The sequence below is a fragment of the Trachurus japonicus genome, chromosome 18, assembly GCF_045865225.1.
Source record: "Trachurus japonicus isolate A0001 chromosome 18, Traja_1.0".
In the NCBI taxonomy this organism is placed as follows: Eukaryota; Metazoa; Chordata; class Actinopteri; order Carangiformes; family Carangidae; genus Trachurus; species Trachurus japonicus.
The window spans coordinates 7150114-7175789 of NC_140924.1; the positions used below are offsets into that span (position 1 = coordinate 7150114).

At 41.0% G+C, this 25676-nt stretch overlaps 2 protein-coding genes and 1 long non-coding RNA gene across 3 annotated transcripts; 2 read left to right on the forward strand and 1 right to left on the reverse strand.

The window, feature by feature from the left end:
* Window positions 1-9134, forward strand: LOC146968574 (Fc receptor-like protein 5). The gene is made up of 4 exons (XM_085759277.1): window positions 1-80; window positions 5805-6071; window positions 7297-7554; window positions 8935-9134. The coding sequence occupies exons 1-4, from the start codon at window positions 50-52 to the stop codon at window positions 9132-9134; spliced, it is 756 nt and encodes a 251-aa protein (XP_085615403.1). The 5' UTR covers window positions 1-49.
* Window positions 9135-18460: 9326 nt separating this feature from the next.
* On the forward strand, window positions 18461-19068 carry LOC146968575 (uncharacterized). Its single transcript, XR_015034294.1, has 3 exons — window positions 18461-18484; window positions 18572-18627; window positions 18713-19068. It is a non-coding gene; the product is annotated as an uncharacterized LOC146968575 (long non-coding RNA).
* Window positions 19069-20920: 1852 nt separating this feature from the next.
* Window positions 20921-23926, reverse strand: LOC146968576 (uncharacterized). The gene is made up of 4 exons (XM_085759278.1): window positions 23878-23926; window positions 23433-23789; window positions 22844-23152; window positions 20921-20961 (listed from the first exon to the last, which is right to left on the reverse strand). The coding sequence occupies exons 1-4, from the start codon at window positions 23924-23926 to the stop codon at window positions 20921-20923; spliced, it is 756 nt and encodes a 251-aa protein (XP_085615404.1).
* Between the last annotated feature and the right edge of the window lie 1750 nt (window positions 23927-25676).

Genomic DNA, 25676 nt, shown 5'->3' on the forward strand with positions numbered 1-25676 from the left:
CAGAAACTGTGAAACTGATACAGAGAAACAAAGAAAACTTCAAAACAGAATGGACCTCTCGTCGATCTGCCTCTTTATGAGTAAGAAACTTGACTTTACCTACCTGGGCTGATTTTTCTTTTTCTAGTTGTCTCTTTCTTGTTGGTCTGAATTTGAATGTGTTGTTTTGGTTATTATTTGCTTGGACATCATTATACACTGCTGTTTACGTTAGACTTGATGTGTTACTCTCTGTCTCATTTGTGTAACTAAATTATGTAAATAAGCACAACTAACAGAATTAACTCTGTCATTCTCAAAACCACAGCAGTGAAACAAGGGGGCAAAAAATATCTCATGTTGTCAGACTGGCACCGATGTCAATACTCAGTGTTCAGCAGAAATAGAAAAGATGCATCTGCGGTAAAGGTGGTAGGATGGAGACTGGATTTAGACCAGATTTAGACAGGTTATAGACTGGCTGTAGACTGGATGTGGACTGGTTGTAGACTGGAGGTAGACTGGATATAGACTGGTTGTAGACGGGATATAGACTGGTTATAGACCGACTGTAGACTGGATGTAGACTGCCCACTGAGCAAAGAGACGTCCAAACGACGTCTTTTCTAAGTCATTTTTGCACGTCTAATATTGGTCCCCTGAAGGTGCAGACTGTTACTCCAGACGACGTCTTTTTCCAACGTCTAATGAACGTCCAGTATTGACGTCCACAGGACCGCCGTATAAGGGCTATTTGTTGTCCAAATGTGGTCATTATAGACGTCTTTTCTGCGTCAAAATTTAAACCGACATCCACTGAACGTCCACAGGACCGCCGCATGAGGGCTATTTGACGTCCAAATGTGGTCGTTTCGACGTCTTTTTTGCATCAAATTTAAACTAATTTTAGACTTCGTTTTTATACTGCTTCTAGGCTCTGTGCATAACTGTAGTCCCATTTCAGAAGGTGTCGGACTGTTCCAGTTCACTTTCCTATAGCTTCATTTGGTTTTCTCAGCAGCAGATTACCTGGAAATGCATGCAAAGGTGTAATGCATTTCCAGTTCAAACCTGCTGCTGAGCCAGATGAAGCTACAGGAAAATTAACAGGAAACAGATCCTCCACCTCCTGTAAACATATGGGACTACAGTTATACACAGGTTTACCAATAATAAATAATAAATCACAATTCAATCCCCATTCATTTATTTCCATCTTTATTTTCTTAATCACTGGCACAAACATGTCATTCTAATAAAGTTATTGGTATCTGTTGAAATTAATACTGCTGGTAAAATACTAATAAATACATAAAGTTACACAGCCCACCTTGCTTGGGTCTGTGGCACAACAACAAATATAACACAATAAAAATTAAAGTGATAAACTCAATGGGTCTCATTCATGAAACGTGAGTAAATCTGTGTGTAGATTTGCACATAAAAGCTCACTCTACTAAAACTCTACTCCGGATTCATGAACGGTGCGGGAAACTCAGTTTTGATCGTAAACACGTGTGTAACTTCATGAATGCCAACCCATCGTAACCTAACAACACGCCCCCGGTGATCAGCAATTAGCATAGATCTCCATACATGAATAGCCATATAAGGAGATCCTGACCACCATATTAGGAGGTAGGTGCATCCTGCTCACCTGCGGCCATGACGCAAACGAGGAAAGAGGGAGAGAGAGAAAAAAGAGAGATCACGGATCGAAGTCATTTTGGGTGAAGTGGAGTCCAGAAAAAATATTTAATTCTCTTCTGTTAGTCGTGGTGTGACTGGGACAGGTCAAAGGCTGGAGGGAAGAAACAGATTTAGTAAATTAAGTAGGCCTTTCCTTGGTTGATTAAAGAACCGTTTAAGAAGTAAAGCCAGAATAGTTCGATATGAAACATAAAAAAAAATAAAAATACACACAACTACAGAGCTACAGCAGCGACGGGAGGAGGAGGCTCTTCACAGCCTCAGCTGTAGAGGAGCATGGTTGTATCAACACATGAAGTTATATAGGCAGGTAACAGGTTATATTGTTACAGAAGCACCACCCGTCTGTCACAGCTCCATCCAAACCGGTGCCGACTGCGCTGCTGCGCAGGGTGAAGTGTGCGCCCACCGAGCCTGTACTGTAGCAACACAAAAAAGTTTTTTCCGGTTTTATATCAGATTATCATCATCATTAGATAGAGCCTTGACGTGTTTGTGCGTGTCCGATCCCTAAAACGTCTCTCTCTCCAAATATTTCTAATTGTTTGTCATGTTTAAATTACGTGTTTCAAAGGCGTCGGCGTATTTTGAACATGAGAGAGAGTAATATGGATTAAAATTGTAATTTTCAACAGTGACAAGCAGTATTTATTTGCATTCCTACATTTACACAAGCGCTACACACAGTCCAGAGCAGGTGTAGATTTTGTGAGTAGCTACGAAAAAATCAGCACTACTAAAAGATTGATGAATGCGGAAATCCACGTAAATTTGCGCTGCTCAGGGTTTACACACAAATCCGTGCTGCTCACATTTCATGAATGAGACCCAATGTGTTTTGAGAAGAATTACAAATCAGAACCAACTACTGCATACTTAACACAGAAAATACATGTACAAAAGTGATACAAAACTGTGACAAGATTCTCCAAAATGGATAATCAGTCCTGGGTGACTGCTGTGTATCCCTCTCCTCCAGCATGTGTCTTTATGAAGTCCTCTTTGGCTGTGTCATCAAAATGTATGGCTCCATCTGCACAAGAAGAAGAAGAAGACAAATAATTAGAAATATGCAAAGACAACCTGCAGCCTGTGTCTCCACTACCAATACTGGATTCATACAAAACCATATGTCATAAGATATGACATATGGGCTTACCTTGTATTGCTCTATAAACCTTTGTCTTCTCCCTTGATATTAGATGTCACCATCAGGTCATTAGTGAAGAGCCTATAGGGGAAAAAAACATTTATAAATAAATGTGAATGATACAGTGCTTTGCAAAAGTATTCATACACCTTGAACTTTTACTTTACACATTTTGTCATGTAACAACAGCTTGAATTTATTTTATTGGGATTTTTTTTTAAATACATGCAAAACTCTGGTGGAAACTGCACAACACACCATCCTCACTGTGAAACAGCACCCAGGAAGAGTAGCTAGTGGAAGCTTGTGTGTATGACAGAGCCCAGGAGGAGCTCTGTACAGCAGAGTATAGGAGGGCTGTTAGCACTGTTAGCTGTCCTGGATGCTAGTGAGTGCAAGCAGTGGATGCTATCCGCTAGCCCGATGCTAATTTCCGCTAGCACGATGCTAACTTCCGCTAGCCCGATGCTAACTAGCGGTGGCGACTAGCATCCGTGACTACCACTCACATCCCCGTTTACCACAACAGTCCTCATAGCTACTCATTACAGCAAATAGAGCAGACACCGGGGCCGTGAAGGTGCACGCCGCAGCGCGTCTTGTGTGAACGACACATTAAAATGGGCGCCGGAAAGAAACTGACACTATAAATGCATACAGTAAACATAAAATCAACTAAACCAACCGAACTTACCTTCCACTTAGTGGAAAACGATGTTGTTGTAACCAAAGCGTTATGTTGACCACAGTCTGCTTCTGCAGGAGAAGAAACGGCCAGTTGCTTGGTGTATTTCCTCAGCCAACCAGAGTGGCGTTTGCTGGTGCCTCAGCCAATCAGAGTATGATCACATGCTGCCTCAGCCAATCAGAGTGCCTTTGACTAGTTTAAATAATAAAGGCTCTTATCAAAGACTGTTCAAAATTATATTTACTTCTCCCTACTCTTATGAACCATGATCGGGTGAAATTATTTTCTGAAGCCATAATCTCCCACAAATTTCATTTCAAAATATATAAATTAAAATATTAATTAATTAATTAATTGAAATAAAATGAAATGAAATTGAAAAAAAAAAACAGTAGGAAAAACAAAGATGTAAAATAACAAAATATCACATGTACTCAAGAACAACAATGTCTTAAATGAGTTTAAATTGAACATAGAAGAGATGTCTACAATGCCCACATTTGGACGTCATCTGGAGTAACAGTCTGCACCTTCAGGGGACCAAAATTAGACATATAAAAATGACGTAGACAAGACGTTGTTTGGACGTCTCTTATAATGTTTAATCACAAACAATATATATTCGTATTTATTAATCATGTTGATAACAATATTGTTATTTGTCCACTACTACTATTACTAAAACTACTACAATCATTAATCATGTCAATTTCCTGCACCTGTCTTAGACGTCCAAAAAAAGTGACCAAGCCTGACGTCCAAATGTTTAACTGCATATTGACGTCCAAGTGGGGTCATGATTAGACGTCCAAATAGTGGACCTAGTTTGGACGTCGTTTAGGCGTCCAGAATTGGTCTTGGACCGACGGACGCAATATAGACATGATCTGCACGTCCATCAGACGTCCAATGTTTGGTGGGTGGTTGCAGACTGGATGTAGACCGACTGTAGACTGGATGTAGACTGGATGTAGACCTGATATAAACTGGTCATAGACCGACTGTAGACTGGATGTAGACTGGTTGTAGACTGGATGTAGACTGGATATAGACTGGTTGTAGACTGGATGTAGACTGGATATAGACTGGTTGTAGACCGGTTGTAGACTGGTTGTAGACTGGTTGTAGACAGGTTATAGACTGGCTGTAGACTGGATGTGGACTGGTTGTAGACTGGTTGCAGACTGGATATAGACTGACTGTAGACTGGTTATAGACCGACTGTAGACTGGATATAGACTGGTTGTAGACTGGATGTAGACTGGTTATAGACTGACTGTAGACTGCATATAGACTGGTTGTAGACTGACTGTAGACTGGATGTAGACTGGTTATAAATTTAATGTAGACAGAAGGTAGACTTAATTTAGACTGGATATAGACTGGATGTCGTCTGGTTTTAGACTGTAAATTTGTTGTAGACTGGCTATAGACTGGTTGTAGACTGGATGTAGACTGGTTGTAGACTGGTTGTAGACTGGCTATAGACTGGCTATAGACTGGTTGTAGACTGATTGTAGACTGGATGTGGACTGGATGTAGACTGGATGTGGACTGGTTGTAGACTGGATGTAGACTGGATGTAGACTGGCTATAGACTGGTTGTAGACTGATTGTAGACTGGATGTAGACTGGATGTGGACTGGTTGTAGACTGGTTGTAGACTGGATGTAGGCAGGATGTAGACTGGTTGTAGACTGTATGTACACTGGATGTAGACTGGATGTGGACTGGTTGTAGACTGGATGTAGACTGGATGTGGACTGGTTGTAGACTGGATGTAGACAGGATGTAGACTGGTTGTAGACTGGATGTAGACTGGATGTGGACTGGTTGTAGACTGGATGTAGACTGGATGTGGACTGGTTGTAGACTGGATGTGGACTGGTTGTAGACTGGATATAGACTGGTTATAGACCGACTGTAGACTGGTTATAGACCAACTGTAGACTGGTTATAGACCAACTGTAGACTGGTTATAGACCAACTGTAGACTGGATGTAGACTGGATATAGACTGGTTATAGACCGACTGTAGACTGGAAATAAATTTGATGTAGATTGATGGTAGATTTAATTTAGACTGGATATAGACTTGACGTCGTCTGGTTGTATTGTAGACTGGATGTAGACTTGTTGTAGACTGGTTGGCACAGGTCTAACCACGTCATGTCTGGTTTCAGAGAAAAAGCCGCAGCAAGTTTCCACCCACGATCCTTGATGATGTCACCCTGATGGTTTTGTTTTCATGTGTGTCACTTCCTGTGTGAACCCACAGCAGCCACGCTGAGTGTCCATCCAGACAGGACTCAGTTCTTCCAGTTCGAGTCCCTCAATATGAGCTGTGCATACCCGGGGAACTTCAGCAGCTGGACACTGAAGAGAAACACCTCCAGTGAGAAGTCTGTTTCCTGTGAGGTGGGCTGGGGTCGGCGCAACGGCTCTGCCTGCATCAATCGCAGTCTCTATGAAAGAGACTCCGGTGTGTACTGGTGCGAGTCCGAGGCCGGGGAATGCAGCAACGCCGTCAACATCACAGTCAACAGTAAGCACATGTTAAGCAGAAGGGAAGAACCAAACCAATGTATCACATACTGACAACCCAACACCAAACTTCAAGATGAGGCATGGGTGCAGATCCTGGGGGGGGACGGGGGGGACATGTCCCCCCCAATTTCTGAAAAACATGAATTGCCCCCCCCCCAATAAAAATACCCCAAACTATTCAAAATTTAAAGGGACAACGAGGAGTTTCTATTTGGTTATAAAAAAGTCTCACATGTGGATGAATCTACGTTACCCACACTTGTTAATGGCTCCATTTTCGATAAATATATTGTTCTGTCTCTATCGTTATTTTGTTATTATTAGTTGTGGCCGAATTGCTGGTCGAGCCGACCAGCGTTTCCTTACTTTCGGTTTTGCTTACATGAGAATAACGCAGCCAAATCGCTGTTTATGGTCGGAACTACGATGGTATGTGATCGTCTTCGAACCTCTGACTTTAATTCTTGATGAATGAAAACATGAGTCTGTCTTCACGGTGCGCGCGGAGGCTCATAAATGTAGTGTGAAAACACTTTGCTTTTCCAAAACTCCTCGTTGTCCCTTTAACAAATGTATTTTCAGACTTCACATTCTTCACATCTAAAAATAAATTATTGAAATGGTGGAACAAATAATGTTTGACAAAAATATTTCTGACTCCACATCCCATCTCTGGTCTCCTCCACGACGATGCAAATGAACGGGTAGTTTCTTACACAGACGCTGATGATATCAGCAGGCTTTAAAAAAACGACCCCCTCAATCTTAGGGCTTCATATTTTGATATTCATCCATATCAATGAATCATGCATAAAGTTCCATACACTGGGAGAAAAGGAAGATGGTGAGAAGAATTGGGGATCTGGGAGGGTCGGTGGGAGGCGAAAGATAAGAATGTGAGTATAGACATTACATGTCCGAGACCCTTTAAAATATAATTTACCAATATAACAGCAGTGATATAAGCTGTTGGCTGTTTAGGACAAATAAACAAGAAAGGTAAGCACAATAAATGATTCCCTGCGCAGGACTTTTTGAATGATATGCCGAGACTCTGCGGGGTTGTGATTTATGGCGGCATGGTATGAGTTGCATATGGGCAAAAAAAAAAAAAAATCTCTTTTGTGCCCCCCCCAATCCTGGCATCGGATTTGCACCCCTGAGATGAGGGATTGATAAACAAGGAAAGTCCAATGATCACGGTTCGCTGTTGTGTATTTCAGAAGGTGTCGTGATCCTGGGGAGCCCAACACTTCCTGTGGCCGAGGGAGAAGAGGTGACGCTTCGCTGTTTCTACAGGGAAGGAGCTCTGAGGCTCTTGTCAGATTTCAATGCTACGTTCTACAGAGACGATGTTTTCGTCGGCAACCACCCCGAGGGGAAGATGATCCTGTCACCAGTGTCCAAGGCCGACGAAGGTTCCTACCGGTGTCAGCACCCGACGGCAGGAGAGTCGCCACAGAGTCTGCTGGTTGTGACAGGTGACCATGATGATGATGGCGATGATGATGTCTTTCTTTTTATTCAGTAATGAACCAACCAACCTTGAAGCTGACCAGGTCAAATTAGACACTTCATAGCAAATCATTTGTGGCATTAACGTCTTAAAAGTATGGTGGCCGACACCATAGGGCAGGGGTGTCCAAACTTTTTGCAAAGAGGACCAGATTTGGTGAGGTGAAAATGTGTGGGGGCCAATCATTCATCCTGACATCCTTTGAACCATTAATGCAAATGAACTATTTAATACATTTTTTGATTGCAAATCACATTCTTTTCATTTCTTCACATTGAATACAAATAAATCTGAACAAGTTTTTACCAAAATCACTCTGCCTTTCATATTTGAAGACCACATAAAATGAGGAAAAATCTGTCTGAAAAAATTTGAAACATTGCATATTATATTTTATATTATATCATATTATATTTCAGAAATGGGCTGGAAAGGGTCAAGGGTCATGCGGCCACAGGTCTGCTGCCATCTTCTGGTTAAATATAAAATAGCTTTTTTATGTATGTGTTTTTTTCGGGGGGGCTTTTTGTACGTGCTGGCGGGTCTCATATTATTGATTTTATGAATGGGAATTTGAACATGAGCCAGACTTTGGACATGCCTGCCATTGGGCAAATGGCCAAATCACAGAAACAATGCAGAACCAAAAACTTGCAAAACCCCAAAACAAACGCAAGAGAGACATGCTGTGCGACAAGACCCTCCTTAAGTTTGGCTAACTTTTGGAGATATTTACAATATTATAAAAGAGCAACAGATTTACGTAGCTATGTATTTTAGCGTGCTAGAGACTTTGATTTATAAGAGCTTGCCTTTCTAATTGGTCAATTACTGCATTCTAAGGTCTGTATAGCAGAACGTTACTAGGGACAGTCTACATCTGATCGGCACTGACATTTGTTAACTTTCCGATAACGTAATCTGTATTGTTAGTGGGAGACAAGTGTCCGAGTGTTGTGATTGCATTCAACATTAGTTTTCTGTCGTCTACATCGTCTCCTCATATTGGTCACTTGGTCAAAGAGATGACATTAAATGCAATCACAACACTCGGGTGAGATTTTCTTTTTGCATTAGTTTTGTGGGTTTGCATTTTTTTTGGTTCTGAGTCGTTTCTGACAGCAGCGTTTCTCAGTTGCAGTGTTTTTCTGTTGCATTTGTTTTATGTGTTGTATTTGGAGCGTTTTGCTGTTGTGGTGTGTTTGCCCTTGTCGGCCAATGTATAAAATACCTGTCTGGCAGGTTTCCTGAAACTTCTTTTTGAGTCGGGTCTTTCTTAGTTTGTAAGTGGCTGGGTCATGGAGATGAAATCTGAGCCTGACCTGCTGTTGTTTCATCCTCACAGGCGGAGCTGGGCCGACGCTCAACACCTCCTCTGCTCCCATGTCTCTGCCCAGGCTGCTGTTCACTGTCCTGCTGATTGTCCTCTACACTGTCATAACCATCCTGTGTGTACACCTGTACCGACAGCGAGCTCAAGGTAAGAACCAACAACAACAAAACCAGATCATACTGATCCCTGTCGGTCGTTCCCACACTCTCTAAACTTTGTAAGCATTGTTAAAGGGACAACGAGGAGTTTTGGAAAAGCAAAGTGTTTTCACACTACATTTATGAGCCTCTGTAGCCTCGTAAACCAGCCGCTCCCGGAAATGCATTTCATTTCATTTCTGAGGGAGAGTCTGGCCTCATTGCTGTTGTAAGCGTTTGGCCTGAAACCCTCAGAAGGCCGAGCGAAAGTAAGGAAACGCTGGTCGGCTCGCCCAGCGTTTCCACCACCACTAATAATAACAAAATAACGATAGAGACAAAACGATATATTTATCTAAAATGGGCCCATTAACAAGTGGTAACGTAGATTCATCCACATTAATATGAGACTTTTTTATAGTCTAGTATAGTTTTTTATAGAATTTTTCGTTCTGCCACTGGAGAAACTCCTCGTTGTCCCTTTAACGTCTTAGCATTTTCAGTTAAAATTCCTCAGTTTGAGCTTCAGGTGAAACCTCACGGTCACAACCAGAACTGACTTGCAGTCTGCATCACAAGACAAAAAAAGCCCAACTCCCTTTGTGTCAGTCTCCTTGTGGTTAATGTGGTGATGTCACTTGCAGCAGAATTGACTGAAGGCAGCTGCTGCAAAAACAACAATGTCAGTTACAAGAAAGAACAAGTTTAAGACTGTAGTAGAGAGAGACAGTTTCAGACACCTGAACGTCTCACAGCCAGAGGACGTGATTTGAACATGAACAGAAATAAAAATCGGTCCTATAGAGTCAGGATGTCTGTCTTCTCTTCCTGCAGCTCGAGCTGATGCTGAAAGACAAGCTGCACACTGAGACAGAAGAAGCAGAAGAAGAAGGAGAAGAGCAACTGACCAGTTATATGCTGACCACTATTATTACTTACTTATAACTTTTACTCATCTGACTTTCAAAATGATGAATTTTATTGTTTCATCATCTAATAGCTGCTGTAAAATGATCATAACCAATCAAGCTTGATGCTTTATACATTATAATGTGTTGTTCCCTTGGTAACAGGGCTGAGTTGTCATCTGCATTTTATCGAGTGCTCCAGTCTTTTTTAATTTGGGTTCAGTCCCTGTGAAGTGACCCACTTGACTCCCACGCCTGAACAATAAATAGACTTCTGTTGTCTGTATTTACCTGCATGTTCCTGCCTTAACTGAGCTAAAAAAAATAAAATAAAAATAGGGATGGTTTCTATAAATTCACTTTGATGCTTAGAGCCACTGTAATACCAAGAACTGGCCACTGGGTGTCTCCAGCGGGCAATTTTTGGTTTTACATTCTGTTAGTCAATCACTGAAAGGCATCAAAGGCATCAGACCACAGCTGAATGATGGACAAAAAAACAGTTTAGCATCAACACAAGATCAAATCCAGGATGATCCAGTTGTCTGCAGGTTTAGAGGGGAGTCACTCACAGTTTGTAGGACACGGTTCTGGTTCTGGTTCTGGTTCTGTTCTGGAGTCTCAGATCTTTGGTGCTTTCTGGTGAACCAGCCCATGTTCACACCAGTTTAAGTGGAACTGGGAGGACGTTGCTTTGCATTACTCAGGAGGAAGTAAACACAACAGTGGCAATATTTTTGCTATTTTTGCTTTCTTTATTTGGTCTGGTGCTGGAGCGAACCCAGCCTTGACCATCTCTTACCCAAGTTCAAAGATAAGAATGACTTGACTTTATTAAGCCTCAAAGGGAAATTCGTATGACTTGTTTTTTCTTGTTCTGCTTTCTAGCTTTTCTTTATGACAGGCCGTTTAGGAAATAATTCATACTACACTATACTAATTGCCACCAAATATTCTGTTTCCTCAGCAGCGTATGATTTTCCTCCAGGTTGTCACACACTGATGATGTTCGCAGAGAAGAACCAAGTACTTTTTGGTTCTTTGGAACCAACTTTGATTTTGGTCTGATGCATCGGCCGGTTCAAAATTGTGTTCAGGAACTGAAACTGGCACACGGAGCCCTCCCGGTGTGAAAACCCTGTTGGAGGTGTTGAGGTGAGACAGTCTAAGTTGCTGAACAGGTGCTGTCAGATTTAATTGCCTCCCTGTGCTTTTGATTCAAACAGCAATTCTTGCAAATCTATACCGTTCATCATGTTATGGGTCCTTCCCTTTTTTGAGAGATCTACAGTAAAAGCTGTGGATTATTGGCCTCTGGTGTGCAAGGGCCTCAGATTGACCAGACTTTTACGTTTTTTACAGCTTGTTGTGATTATGAGAGCTGGTTAAAGCAGAAGTAAGCGGAATGTTTGTGTTAATATAAGTCTTAAATAGTTATATCTTCCGACAGCAATCACTTACATAGAGTGTTTGGTCTGAAACACGGGTCTGTCAGTCACTCTGCTCTGCTCTGAGCCGAGGAGAAAACTTTCCTTGTATCCTACAACCTTTATCCAATGAGGAGAGAGAACGGCATAAAGGGGCAGTCCTCTCTGTGTGTGCAGCCAAGGGATGCGCGTGAATGTGGTGACGTAGGGACGAGGGCGGGGACTGCTAACTCCATCGGCTGACAGGAAGTTAGCCAAAACCGGGGTCATTCCCATGTTCCCACAGCCTAATGTTCCCACATTTCTAACTTTTGTTGTCACTGAAAATTAGGCCCTATGTTCCCACAGCCCTTTGGTCCTACCATTGGTTGGGTTTAGGCAATGAAGAAAGGAGTTGGTTAAGTTTAGTAAAAAGACCCGGTAGAGGCTAGACAGGCCAGATAGATAGAGTCCAGATAGGTGGAGAGTCCAGTGGGAACATAGGACCTAATTTTGAGAAAAATCTTAGAACTGTGGGAACATAAGGCTGTGGGAACATAGGCATAGACCCGCCAAAACCACCGGATCGCTTACTTCTGCTTTAATCAATAATCAGTAATGGTAATATGCTCACAGGTAAATGTTCATACGTTGTTTAAAGCAGAAGTAAGCGATCCGGTCGTTTTGGCTAACTTCTTGTCAGCTGATGGAGTTAGCAGTACCCGCCCTCCTCATGGATCTATTGGTCCTCGTCCCTACGTCACCACATTCACGCACATCCCTTGGCTGCACAATACCTGCTAGCCAACATTAGCCAATACACACAGCCCTTTATGCCGTTCTCTCTCCTCATTGGATAAAGGTTGTAGGATACAAGGAAGTATACAAGACGTTTTCTCCTCGGCTTACAGCAGAGCAGAGTGACTGACAGACCCGTGTTTCAGACCAAACACTCTATATAAGTGATTGCTGTCGGAAGATATAACTATTTAAGACTTATATTAACACAAATATTCCACTTACTTCTGCTTTAAATAAAAGCTTCCATCCAACACTCTGGAGAGACCTTTACAGCAGTCTGACCTGACCTGTCTGACTGGTTTGTGGGTGTGTGGATATGTATACATGTAGGTTAAGATATGTGTGAGATAAATTCCAGACACAGAACCAGCTCAGGTTTATGTTATACCAGGGATTTCTCTCAGCACCAAAGGATCAGACATAAAATATATGCTACATGCTCCACCTACAAATACCTTGGCTTCTGGTGAGACTCTACGCTGCGCTTTTCACACCACATCTCTCAGTTACAGGCTAATATATAAGGTCTGGGCCAAACTTGGTTTCCTTTACAGACATCGTCATGCCTTCACCTCTTCTGCTAAACTGACTCTCATCAAACTGACTCGATTTCGATTACACTATCTATCGTGCAGCATGTAAAGGCACTCTTGCTGTTGTAACTAATCCTCACTATTAACCCTGTTTTTCTTTTCTTTTTCTTTGTCTTTCATGTTCTATCAATTTAGCCGCCCTAATGCCGCCCTAACCCTTTGTAATACTAGTGTGTTGTAATTTATCTGTCTGCGGGCAAAACGCGCAGCTTGCCTGTATGACTGAAAAGCCGTTTTGTTTAACCCTTTCCGTCCCTGTCACTCTCTTGCCGTTTGTCTGCATAGCCATGCTTGTGTATTGTCTCTGTTGTTGTCCTGCTACATGTCTGTATAGTTGTGCTTTGTGCCACCGTCTTTAACCGATTTTTTCACAGCCCTCTCTCCCCCTCCCCTCAAGAAGATTGTGCTTTTTGTCAGGCCATCATTGCAAATAAGAACTTGTTCTTAAAGGGATAGTTCACCCAAAATTGAAATTGAAAATTGAAAGGGCTGGGAGAAGTTTCAGAGTCCTCCGTGGCTTCTCTGAGTTACAGGGGGTCTCGGCGTAGCAGTGCATGTCCATATAACGGTTGCAACGGTTTCGTCAGATTTGGACGTACTGGGAAGAGGAACCAACTTTTTTTTGGTCTGATGCACCAGCCGATTCAAAATTGTGTTCAGGAACTGGAACCGGTGTGAAAACCCTGTTGGAGGAACTATTGAGGTGAGACAGTCTAAGTTGCTGAACAGGTGCTGTCAGATTTAATTGCCTCCCTGTGCTTTTGATTCAAGCAGCAATTCCTGCAACTGTCAGATGCCACCTTTAATTTATTACTGTCATTACTGTCAGTGCCAAATAGTCATCAGCATCAGTCATTGGTCAACAACAGAGTTTATGGAGTAATTTATGTGATTTATTTTATTTAGAAGTCAGGACAAGGCACATTAATGAAACATGTACCGTAGTACCTGTAAATGTGCCAGATTGTAGCCCGAGGGCTAATTTCCATCTGGAGTCCTCTAGGCAGGTTGGTGTTACAATACAGTACAAGAGGTTAGAATACATTTTAAGTAGGAAATAGCATAAACACATACAAAATTACAACACATTACTGATACTAATATATGTTAAGACAGAGCAATATGGTAGAGGCAGTTAGGACATTAACGGTGATTACACGTTTGGTTGGCTCTGAGCCACACCTTCAGGTGGCTCTCAGGTGGCTCTTAAAGGTAGTCAAGGTAGGGCATTCCTTTATGGGTATTCATTCAGTTGTTTCAGAGGAAAATGCAAAGACTGCTTGATGAAAAACTGTCCCTGAAGGCAACATGCATCAGCGGTTTTGCATGAATTTCCCTCTAAAACAACTCTGTCTGGTAACGTTGTGTTATTATCTCATAGCGTGGTGAATGTGCAGGTCACAACTTGTCCACCAGAGCGTTGTGGAGTTGTTGGATTGTGTATTTGATGAGTTTGATGAGGGAAACCAAGAAATCCCATGAGCCTCCGTAGCGTAGCTCTGAGCAGCTCACGGCTCTGCTCCGCCGTTCTAAAAATAGCTTGCACCGACAGTTAAAGGTAACGAACCTACTGCTATGACTATAGGGATTATGGCAATGGGCCAATTTTCCAAAATGTTGAACTATCCCTTTAAAGAAAACCCCACCTGGATGATTCTGTTGTCATGTGAGACTAAAATGGAACTTTTTGGACTAAATTCCAAGCACCATGTTTGACCCAAACACAAACGTGTCCAGAGCTAGAGAGACAAAGAGACTGATGGCTGTAATTAAAGCAATAGGTGGATATGAAGTTCTACATCAGGGGGACTGGTGACTGTTACAACTCTGTTAATCTGGTTAGTTAGTTAGTTAGTTAGTTAGTTAGTTAGTTAGTTAGTTAGTTAGTTAGTTAGTTAGTTAGTTAGTTTCATGTATTGTCCACGGTGTGGAAATTTGTTTTTGGTCTCATAAAAACAACAAGCAGGACAACAACAACAAGAACAGCAACAACAACACTTACACGCAGACATCTTCAGGGCAAAAAGCAGGACAGCAGTGGCAGTTACATTACAACACATCAACGGGGCATGGTGTTCAATGCCCCAATTGCATTAGGAATAAAGGAATTTTTTAAAATATTACGATTTGCCCTTGGCACTTTGTAACGTCTACCAGAGGGAAGAAGTTCAAACTCCCTATTGAGTGGATGAGAGGGATCGTTTGCTATTTTGACAGCTTTTTTCCTAAGCACTTCCTCGTACATACAACTTAATTGTTTCTGTCTTGTCCCTATTGAGAGTGAGGAGTTGTCGTCACAGCTCAGAGCCCCACCCCCCTTCTCCGCCATGATGGAAGGATTCCGGTGGCAAAAGCCTTACTAGTCTATGGGCAAAACAAAATCGTCTACTCCGTAATTTACTGTTTTACAATGCCTGGAAATCACTGCTGTGTTAAAAACTGCTCCAGTGATTTACTTTCTCCTTATTCTTTCTTGTAATTTGTTGATCTGTTGGCGCAAAAAAGAGCTAGAATTTAGTCCGTCTCTGTGCTGTTCTGATGACGTTGCCCCTGGCAACCGATAGCGTCTCCTTCCATCATGGCCGACCGGACTGTAAAAAGCTCAAACCCCGCCCAGATTAGACCAAATCGGCACGTGACTCCTCACTCTCAATATGATTTTTGAGGCAAGGTTTACTATAGATGTTGATGTTAAGAGTAAAGTCATAAAATGGGGTAAACCTGTAAAAAAGTTTGTGTTCAATGGGTTTTGAATGATTTCAGCCTGTGCAGTGTGACAAAGAATCCACTTCTGTTGCTGTTTCAAAGGGCGTGGGATGGTTTTCTATAGGCTGTGGCTCTATACATCTCTTGTCACCTACTTTGCCTTGGCATGTTTTTTTTTCTACCACGGTACGCCATTGTGCGATCTTTCATTGCATGCTATAGGCGTGACATCTTTCAGCTGTTATACCAGTTTATCAACAATTATGCTTAAGGACCGACTGAGTGTGTCAGGGCAGTGAGTTTACTGAGCTGAGAGCAGACAGGAGCTCCGTGTGTCTCCACCACAGTAAGTAGTGATCATTGTTGAATTGATCCTTGTGTAAATGTCGTGTAGACTCAGTGAGACTCAGTGTGTTGATGTTGCTTCACTTCTCTGTGGAGACGACAAGTAGAATCTGGTTGGTTCGGGTGGAGGAGACAGAGTTGATCAGGTTAAACTGTGTGTTATTGATGGTTTCACTTTCACTCCAACAGTAGAAACAGTGACAGTGTTCAAGTGGTGATTTAGGTTTTTTTCTTTTTCTTTATTAGTTTAGTTTAATTTATTTCGTACCAAAACAAAGAAAAGAACAATTATGCTCACAAAGATGTACAAGATACAGTGCAGGAAGAGGCAAAAAAAAACCACAGGCGCACTCACTTACTAATGACAAAGAAACATATAAGAAAGCTAAAACAAAACAAAAATAGAAAATGAACACCAATACTAAATAAGTTACTGATGAGCAATTCAATATTTCTTTAAACACCATTTAAAACATTTCATTGATGTGCCTTTATTTCTTAGATTGAGTATCTATTCAACAGTATTGCACCTTTGTATCAAACCTCTGGAAGTAAGACATTTAGGAGGATGAAGATGATATAATGCCTGTCGAGTTGAACCTCTGAAATTGGTCTAAAATAATCTTTAAAGTGAACGGGTATACACTTCATGTAATGTTTCATATGTAAAAAGACAGATGTCTGAAACAAAGGGGCATCAAATTCAAAGTGTTTTTTGGGGGGGTTTTGTATAAATCCGTCTGCAAAACTAGAATTTGATAAGATCGATTGTAATTCTTTGCACAAAGCAGTAGAAAAAACGTTATTATCAAAAGGTGTTTATATAAATAATTATTATTATAACTTTATTTAACCAGGTTTGTCCCATTGAGATACAAAATCTCTTTTGCAAGAGAGACCTGGCCAAGAATGGCAGCACATAAAGTTTCAACACATTGTCGCATTAATCATAGACAAAAAAAACAAAAACAAAAAGAATACAAATAACAATTGGATTTTCAAAATTAGTTAAAAGAATTTACAAGATTAGTCAAACATTTGCACTCAAATAAAACATTTGCACTCCTAAAGCCTGGATGTGATGGAATTTATCATGGACTTGAATACATTCAGAGTGACCAGGCTTTGGATAGAGCTTTCTATTTTTTATGAGTATATGTTTCTTTCTCATTAGTGTATTTCTCTGAATTTGAATTTCTTCTGTGTTTTTTTTGGCCTATCTCTGCACTGTATCTTGTACAGTATGTCCTGCATAGTTTTTTCTGTAACACTTCACTTGACAGGTGGGTGCATACTAAAGCACATTCATTTGTAATGCGTTCACGACAGCTTCATGAGGCATGATTCTCATACATCGGGTTAAACTGCTATCTAATGACGACCTGGAGATTCTTTTTTCAAAATGAGAGCGCCGTAATTGCATCTGGAAATACAAGAACAAAATATGGTTTATGAATGTTACTTTGCAGGTCACTTTAACTATACAAGTGGAGAGGGATTCGTAACTGAATGGCAAATGATGCTACCACTGGGATGTTTTGGTGTGTGAGTAACTTTGAAAAAAGCAAACAATGCATCAATTCTCCATACATGACTTCAACTCAGCCTTTGTACGAGTTGGTATAAGTAGGCCTACTTCCAGGTGCAATAAAGGCACTTTGATGAAACATCTGGGTAACACACTATGTATCTGTCACTGTTTCATTACATTTATTTTGAAAACCCCCCCAAAAATCTAGTTTGTTATTCCATAGCAATGTAACCTGATGTATGAATGCCTTATGAAGCCGTCATGAATGCATTACAAACACCTTATGAAAGGTCTTATGAATGTGCTATGCACCCACCCGTCAAGTAAAGTGTAATCATTTTTTCTTTGTTTTGTTTCAAAATGAATTAAACTAAACAAAAAAAATTGTCTTGACTTCAGCCTGAATAAGAAGTAAAGAAACGCTGTCACTGTTTCTACCTGAACCAGAAAAAAACATTTTGTCTACTGCTTTGCGCAATTAAAGGGACAACGAGGAGTTTTGGAAAAGTGAAGCATTTTCACACTACATTTATGAGCCTCCGCGCGCACCGTGAAATTCAAGACAGACTCATGTTTTCATTCATCAAGAATTAAAGTCAGAGGTTCGAAGACGATCACATACCGTCGTAGTCCCGACCATAAACGGCAATTTGACGGCGTTCTCATGACTCGCTGCAAAACCGAAAGTAAAGAAAGCTGGTCGGCTCGACCAGCATCTCCGCCACCACTAATAATAACAAAATAACGATAGAGACAAAACAATATATTTATCGAAAATGGGCCCATTAACAAGTGTGGGTAACGTAGATTCATCCACATTAATGTGAGACTTTTTTATAACCAAATAGAAACTCCTCGTTGTCCCTTTAAATACAAGTGACGTACACGCAATAGAGAGTGCTGACTTTTTCTTTGTCATTTTGCTTTTTTGGTCCGGTGCCCGATATCCATCCAGTTCTCTTCTTTTGTTTCAGAATACAAAACACACCATGTTTACTTCTCCCAGAATTTCAGGATTGGGAAGGTGAGGTACATCCTGCACATTTCAACAGAACCTTCAACAGAAGGGTTTTAAATAAAGTTCACCTGCTCTTTCTCAAGTTCACTCAATACAGAGCATCAGCACCATCTAGTGGTGAAAGCTGTGAACTGCACTCTCCTGACTGTAGTGGTTGTGTGAGTGTAGATGTAGTTGTTGATGTGTTGTTGTCTCCTGTGACAGGGAGAAGATGATGTGCTGCTTCCTGCTGCTCCTCACACTGACCTCCTGTGTCTGTGGTGAGTTTACTCCTTCACTTTATTCTCTACAAACTGATACAAGTCCTCAGTTAGTCTGCTCCTCACTTTCCCTCTGTCTCCTCAGAACCAACATTTGTAGTGAAGGTGACACAGAGCTCCTATCAGGCAGAGGAGAACCACAACATCACACTGGAGTGGACCTTCACCAACACTCAGGGTTCATTGGATTCCCTCATCGTCCTCTGTCAAGTGTTCAGAGATGACAGAGTCTCAGTCCTGTATTATCTACGTGAGGGCGTTGAGGTCTCAGAGACTCAGGATAAACAGTTCTCAGGACGAGTCCAGTGTGACAGAGACGTCCTCAGAGAAGGACGAGTCAGACTTCATGTGTCCAGACTCAGGACTGAGGACTCAGGACGGTACAAGTGTGAAGTTCTCACTGGACATAGTGGGTTGGGCTCTGACTCGTGTCAACTGAACGTCGCCGGTGAGTTGAATCAGTTCAGCCACCAAAACCCTCCAACATCCAAACACTAAATATTCACTTTACAACCAAAGTGTTCCACAGAGAAAATCTGTCACTAGAGAAGCAGAAAATATTCACTGGCGATGATGATTGGTTTAATTCAGTCTCTCAGCAGGAGAAAGGTTTCCTCTTAAACTATAACAGTTTTCTTGTCTGTAACAACATCTATTGCATGTCTGTCCGTCCTGGGTGTGGGATCCCTCCTCTGTTGCTCACCCTGAGGTTTCTCCAATTCTTCCCTGTTAAAGGGGACAACGAGGAGTTTCTATTTGGTTATAAAAAAGTCTCACGTTAATGTGGATGAATCTACGTTACCACTTGTTAATGGGCCCATTTTCGATAAATATATCGTTTTGTCTCTATCGTTATTATTAGTGGTGGCGGAGATGCTGGTCGAGCCGACCAGCGTTTCTTTACTTTCGGTTTCGTGGCGAGTCATGAGAATAAGGCAGCCGAATCGCTGTTTATGGTTGGGACTACGATGGTATGTGATCGTCTTTGAACCTCTGACTTTACTGTAATTCTTGATGAAAGAAAACATGAGTCCATCTTGCGGCGATCAAAGAAATGAGCGAGGCTCATAAATGTAGTGTGAAAACGCTTCGCTTTTCCAAAACTCCTAGTTGTCCCTTTAAAGGGGTTTTCCATGGAGTTTTTCCTCAGTCGATGTGAGGGTCTAAGGGCAGAGGATGTTGTTACGATGCCATGTAAAGCCCTTTGAGACAAACTGTTTGTAAAAACGGGCTATACAAATAAAATTGCCTTGCCTTGCCTCTTCAGATCAATCACCACATGTTTATGTCCTTTACAGCAGAGAGACCAGGACCAGTGAGATCTGAACCAGAGAGACCAGGACCAGTGAGATCTGAACCAGAGAGACCAGGACCAGAGAGACCAGGACTAGAGAGTAATGGGATGATCGGTTTATATGTTGTACTAGGACTAGTAACAGTTCTACTGGTCAGGAAACTGAAACCTCTCTGTCTCTGCATCCTTTCAACTCATTGGCCCACTCCTCTGCTTTCCTCTGAGTCCATCATCTGACCTTTGACTTTCACATCTCTCTTCATGCAAATGAACAGAGCTGTTCCTCTCTATACTCAACACTCTCCTCTTGTTACCTGTTGTCGAGGACTTCTTTTGTATGATCTCTTGTACTTTTCAATCATATGTAGTAATCAACAATGGCACTTAGGTTTCTACTGCAATGTTGTGTGATAAATGAATGAATGTAGATGTTATTGTAACGCTGTGCTCATGTTAGGGGTGTGGATTTTTCATTATGCGTATGAAATATGAACATTTTGCAAATAAACCTTTGTTTTCATGTGAGAAGTTGTCATCAGTCCCCTGTGTGCAAATCTTTTATGTTAGACTCCAAAGTTCTCAAAGGAGATTTTGTCCTCAACAAAAATGTAAACTGGAAAATGTGAAGAAATGCTGAAAAGGCTGAATCTATAGCTGAAGAGTCACACATAGAAGGTGAAATGCTGAATGTCAGAAATGATTAAAAAGCTGAAGAATCGTCTTGTATGTGTGTGTAGTATGTAGTAAGTATATTATACTCCTTAACTTTTTTTTTACTTTAATATCTTAAACTATAGTATGTACTTCTTTGTATGTATGTAGGCCTTTTCTGGACAGATGCTCTACTTCATGGGTTCCATAATTTGCTTAGAAGTCATCCGACCTAATGGGATATGCATGGTTCAATATGACTGAATGATCCTGTTGTCTTCTCTAATGGGTAAGAGACATGGGATACAGGATATGGTTTTCTGCTAGCCTAAAAGTTAAAAGGTCAAGTCAGAGGTCACTGGCCATCTGGACGGGAGCTTTCTCTCTGTCTGGAGAAGGTGGAGTGTTGGAGATAAGCCAACATATAAAAAGGAAGGTTTTTGAGTTGAGAGAGATAGATCTCATATTGGCACCAGAGATGCTCGGAGGACTTCTCACATTGGCACCAGAGATGTTCCAGGATTCAACATTTTTTGTACACTGTTCTTCTTCTTGTTAATAAACTTCTTTTTTGAACAAAGAGTTTGTTAACGAGCTCCATCTTTCACCTGTGTGACTGAAACTACAGCTCTCTGTGAGAAACAAGTTTGTCCTATCAGATAAATAGCCTAACACAACTGTGATCAGTCTGAGACGAACACATTTAGGCATTCATAGAGTAAAAACTGGATTTCTGAAGGAGAACTACCTTGCTTTTTTTGTTTGTTTTTTGTTTGTTCTTCTGTACCTAGTCCTCAGATGAAGTGGGCTGGGCTCGAACCACCAACCTTTCGGTTAACATTTTAACATTTAACATGCTAACTGATTGCGCCACAGAGACATATCCAATGTTGAAATCCACTGAATATTGGATCTATATTCCTAAATGTCTCTCTGTTTCCTGATGTCACTCATTCACTCTGCAGTCACATGTTTGTGTCACCAGATGGCGCCACTGCTGCTCACACTGGAGTCACCTCACAGCTCCACTGAGCAGCTTCTCTCTGTCCACTCAGCTCCTTATCTGACCTCTTATTGCTTTATTGAGCCACATGTCACAGAGTGTTAGTAATTTATGCCCAAATTATTGCATTTTAGAAGTGTTTCCAGTCAAATAGGCGGTTCACAGCCAATTATGACTGGAACACCCACTAATGTGACTGTTCACAACAGGAGAAGAGACCTGTTGACAGGGGCTGAAGGCAGCTAGGGTGGTTGGTTAATGGAAGGGCAGGGCCTCTGCATCTTATATTAATTACATACATTAGAATGAGACAATGCAGAAACATAAATGTTGATTTTACTCAGGATGTACTTAATATCAATTGGGAGCGCTTTGAACTTATTCCCTATGTCGAGGATGCATGGAACTTCTCGTATACTGACTTTATGAATATTGTTGATTTACATGCTCCATGGAAGACATGGAAGATCAGGATTAAAGGTCATCACTTACCCTGGATTAACCCTGAGCTAATTCATCTTTTTAAAACGAGAGGCAGGGCCTGGGCAAAATATAGATCCACAAGAGACCCTATTGACTGGGAATCCTACAGATCTCCAAGGAATCTATCTAAAAACAAAACCAAGTTAGCTAAATCCAACTATTACAAGGTCTGTCTCTATCAAGGTTTTCAAAACCCTAGACAATTCTGGAAACATATTAACAATATTCTCAACAGGTCTCAGAAGGTTTCCATAAACTCAATCAAAATTGATAATGAAATTGTAAATGACACCCCTATCATCTCTAACTTGCTCAATAAGCATTTCTCAACCATTGGAAGTACCTCATTTGTTGACTTCTCACACTCCCACAAATACTAGCATATAGAATATAGAATAGAATACTATAGAATATAGAATATAGAATATCCTTTATTGTCATCATACAATGCATGACGAAATTAGCTGCCTGCAACCCATGAACGGCGCATAAATAGATAAAAACAGAAAGTAGGAAAATATATACAATTTAAATAAAACAAGAAAACACAAACACATCAGTAGCACTCTTAGACTCCTGGCCTTCAGGAGTGTACTAATGCTGAGAGCTCCATTTCCCTTCGCAAAATCTCACCAATGGAAGTTTAGTGTGTAATCTGTGAACTGAAGGAAGGTGGTGCTGGTCCTGGTTTATCTACACAAGTGCTACACAGACTCAGGAGCAGGTGTAGATTTTGTGAGTAGCTACAAAAAGATCGGAACTACTAAAAGCTGCGCACAGTTTACGTCCAGTTGGTTCTGATGGGTCCTTCTTTGAGGGAGCTGAAAGGTCAAAGGTCAGACTTTTTGTCGAGTGAATGGAAGATTCATCGACCGAAGGGAAGTCAGTTCTCTGAGAATCAGAGTTTCTACAGCAGTGAACTGAAGTCCCATTGCAGGATCTATGAGTTGAGGAGCAGCAGAGTTTGACCAGTAGAACTGTTGTTACTACTGCTACTAACACCAGTCCCAGTCCAACATAGAAGCCGATTCTTCCCCAGCTCTCTGGTCCTGGTCTCTCAGTTGGTCTCTGAGTCTCATGTTGAGCAGCAGCTGCTGTAAAGGACATCAAAATGTGATGATTCATCTGAAGAGGAAACCTTTCACTTTGCAGTACAAATATTACACTCATAGATCTTATTTTATGTCTATTTTTAAAAACTTCCACTAGAAACCTTCAGAAATGTGGTCTTACAACATGTCTCTGTAAAAGGTTTAAATGTGTTGTAGAAAGTCCTGAAGGACAGAGGTCTGTGAGTCTCTGAGAGTGGACTCTGGGACTGGACTGATGTGTTTACACCAAACAGCTGGAAACTCTTTACTCGGATTGACTCACCAGAGACGTTCAGTTGACATTCATCAGAGCCACTCCCATGTTCAGTGATGATCAAACACCAGTACATTCCTGAGTCTTCTATCCTGAGTCTAGACACATGAAGTCTGACTCGTCCTTCTCTGAGGACGTCTCTGTCACACTGGACTCGTCCTGAAAACTTTTCATCCTTAATCTGTTCAACACCCTCAAGTAGATGATACAGGACTGATCGGTTCTTGTGATCATCAGTGAACATATGACAGTAGACGATGAGTGAGTCCAATGAACCCTGAGTGGTGGTGAAGGTCCACTCCAGTGTGATGTTGTGGTTCTCCTCTGCCTGATAGGAGCTCTGTGTCACCTTCACTACAAATGTTGCTTCTGAGGAGACAGAGGGAAAGTGAGGAGCAGACTAACTGAGGACTTGTATCAGTTTGTAGAGAATAAAGTGAAGGAGTAAACTCACCACAGACACAGGAGGTCAGTGTGAGGAGCAGCAGGAAGCAGCACATCATCCCTGTCACAGGAGACAACAACACATCAACAACTACATCTACACTCACTTTTTCCAGTGCTCAAATGGCCACATATGTGATTATATTTTGTGAGTTTGACATTACACCTCAGCACCATCCCTCACTGGGCTTAAATAAAAGATATAAATAACTAAATAATATTAATTAAAAAGAAACCAAAAAGAAAAAGAAACAAGTCTGTGAAGATGAGCTCACTAAGAATCACATTTCTTTACAAATATGTATTCTGATCAAGGAAAAGAAAAAAATACTGTATACTTAAAGAAAACATGTGATAATGAGAAGAAGAAAAAAAATGAAGAAAGCAGTTTAAATGTTGAGAATAAACTTGACCTTTTAAGAATAGTACTTTATCAGTCATCTTACTCAATCACAACATCTCATCTACATGTATTACCATAGAATACGGTGCTTGTTTGCCATTTAATGATCATAAAAATAATGTTCAGTAAATTATAAAACAGCATTTTTATGGTTAAATATTTATTTACACAGTGAAGTTTGGAATTAACCCTGAATATAAGACGTACAATCATCTGTATAGAAGTTCCAAAATTTGTCTGTGATATCAAAATAGCAACATCTGAGCAATAATTATGTGTCTGGTTCTCTGTCTGAAGTCGATCAATATTGTTAATATTGATATAAATAAACCAGTCCATAAGATTAGGACGTATTTAAGTCATGAAGTTAATCAAGTGTTCTCACCAACAACAGGAGCTCTTCGTGGGTTTAACCAGCTTCCTTGGTCCTCAGATCTTCAGTTATAGAGGTGAAGAACAGGTGAGTGTGGTAGCTACTCGACACATTGTTCCATTTTACGTAAAAAAGAGATAACAACAACAATAACCGATACTCTGGTGGCTCTGTGATTGTCCTCTAGAGTTTCTGGGTGTCGTCTTCTGGGTTGGGCTCGTTCCACGAAGGATAAAAATCTCATTATGTCACTCACATAGATATGAATCTACCTGACGCACAAACTTCAGTGTGAGTGTGCGTTACAGCAGATGAAGGTGAAAAAACACCAAAAAGAGCTTCAATGCAAAAATAAATGTATTTACATGACGTCTCGAGCGCACAGGCTCTTCCTCAGGTGTTACATATGCGATAAGAGCAGACCGATAAATATCTGTCATTCTCCACCACAGTAAGTTGTGATCATTGACCCTGGTGTACAAATGCTGTGTTGACTCTCTGAGACTCAGTGTGTTGATGCTGTTTGATCAATATCCATGTTAATCTTTATTTGATTGATTCACTGTTTCATATTTAAAGCTTCATATTGGACTTTGATGTGTAACTGTGTAAAAATAAAACATGAGTGATGATCAACAGAAACAGTTGATTCACCTGCATCTTCCTCTTGTTTGTCAGCTGCTGCTTCCTGAGCAGTTCACCTCACTTTTGTTCACGAGTCCAAAGAGAAAGAATTTCTTTATAGTTTTGGGGAAAGTAAAAGTTCATATAAATGATGATGGATCTTTTTCAGCTCTAAAGCTCAGACGGTGTCAAACATCATCACAATAAATAAAATAAAACCTTCTCACCTCCTCACATTACTTCCCTGTACTGACATGTCAGACCAGTATTTCAGTAACACATTACGAATGTCAATCTAATCAATCAAGTATCATATTATTATTTATAACAACACTGAGGTGAATTTAGGTTCCACTCATTAGAGACACTTTGTTTTGTAATTCCCAACCTTGTTTTTCTGTCACATGTT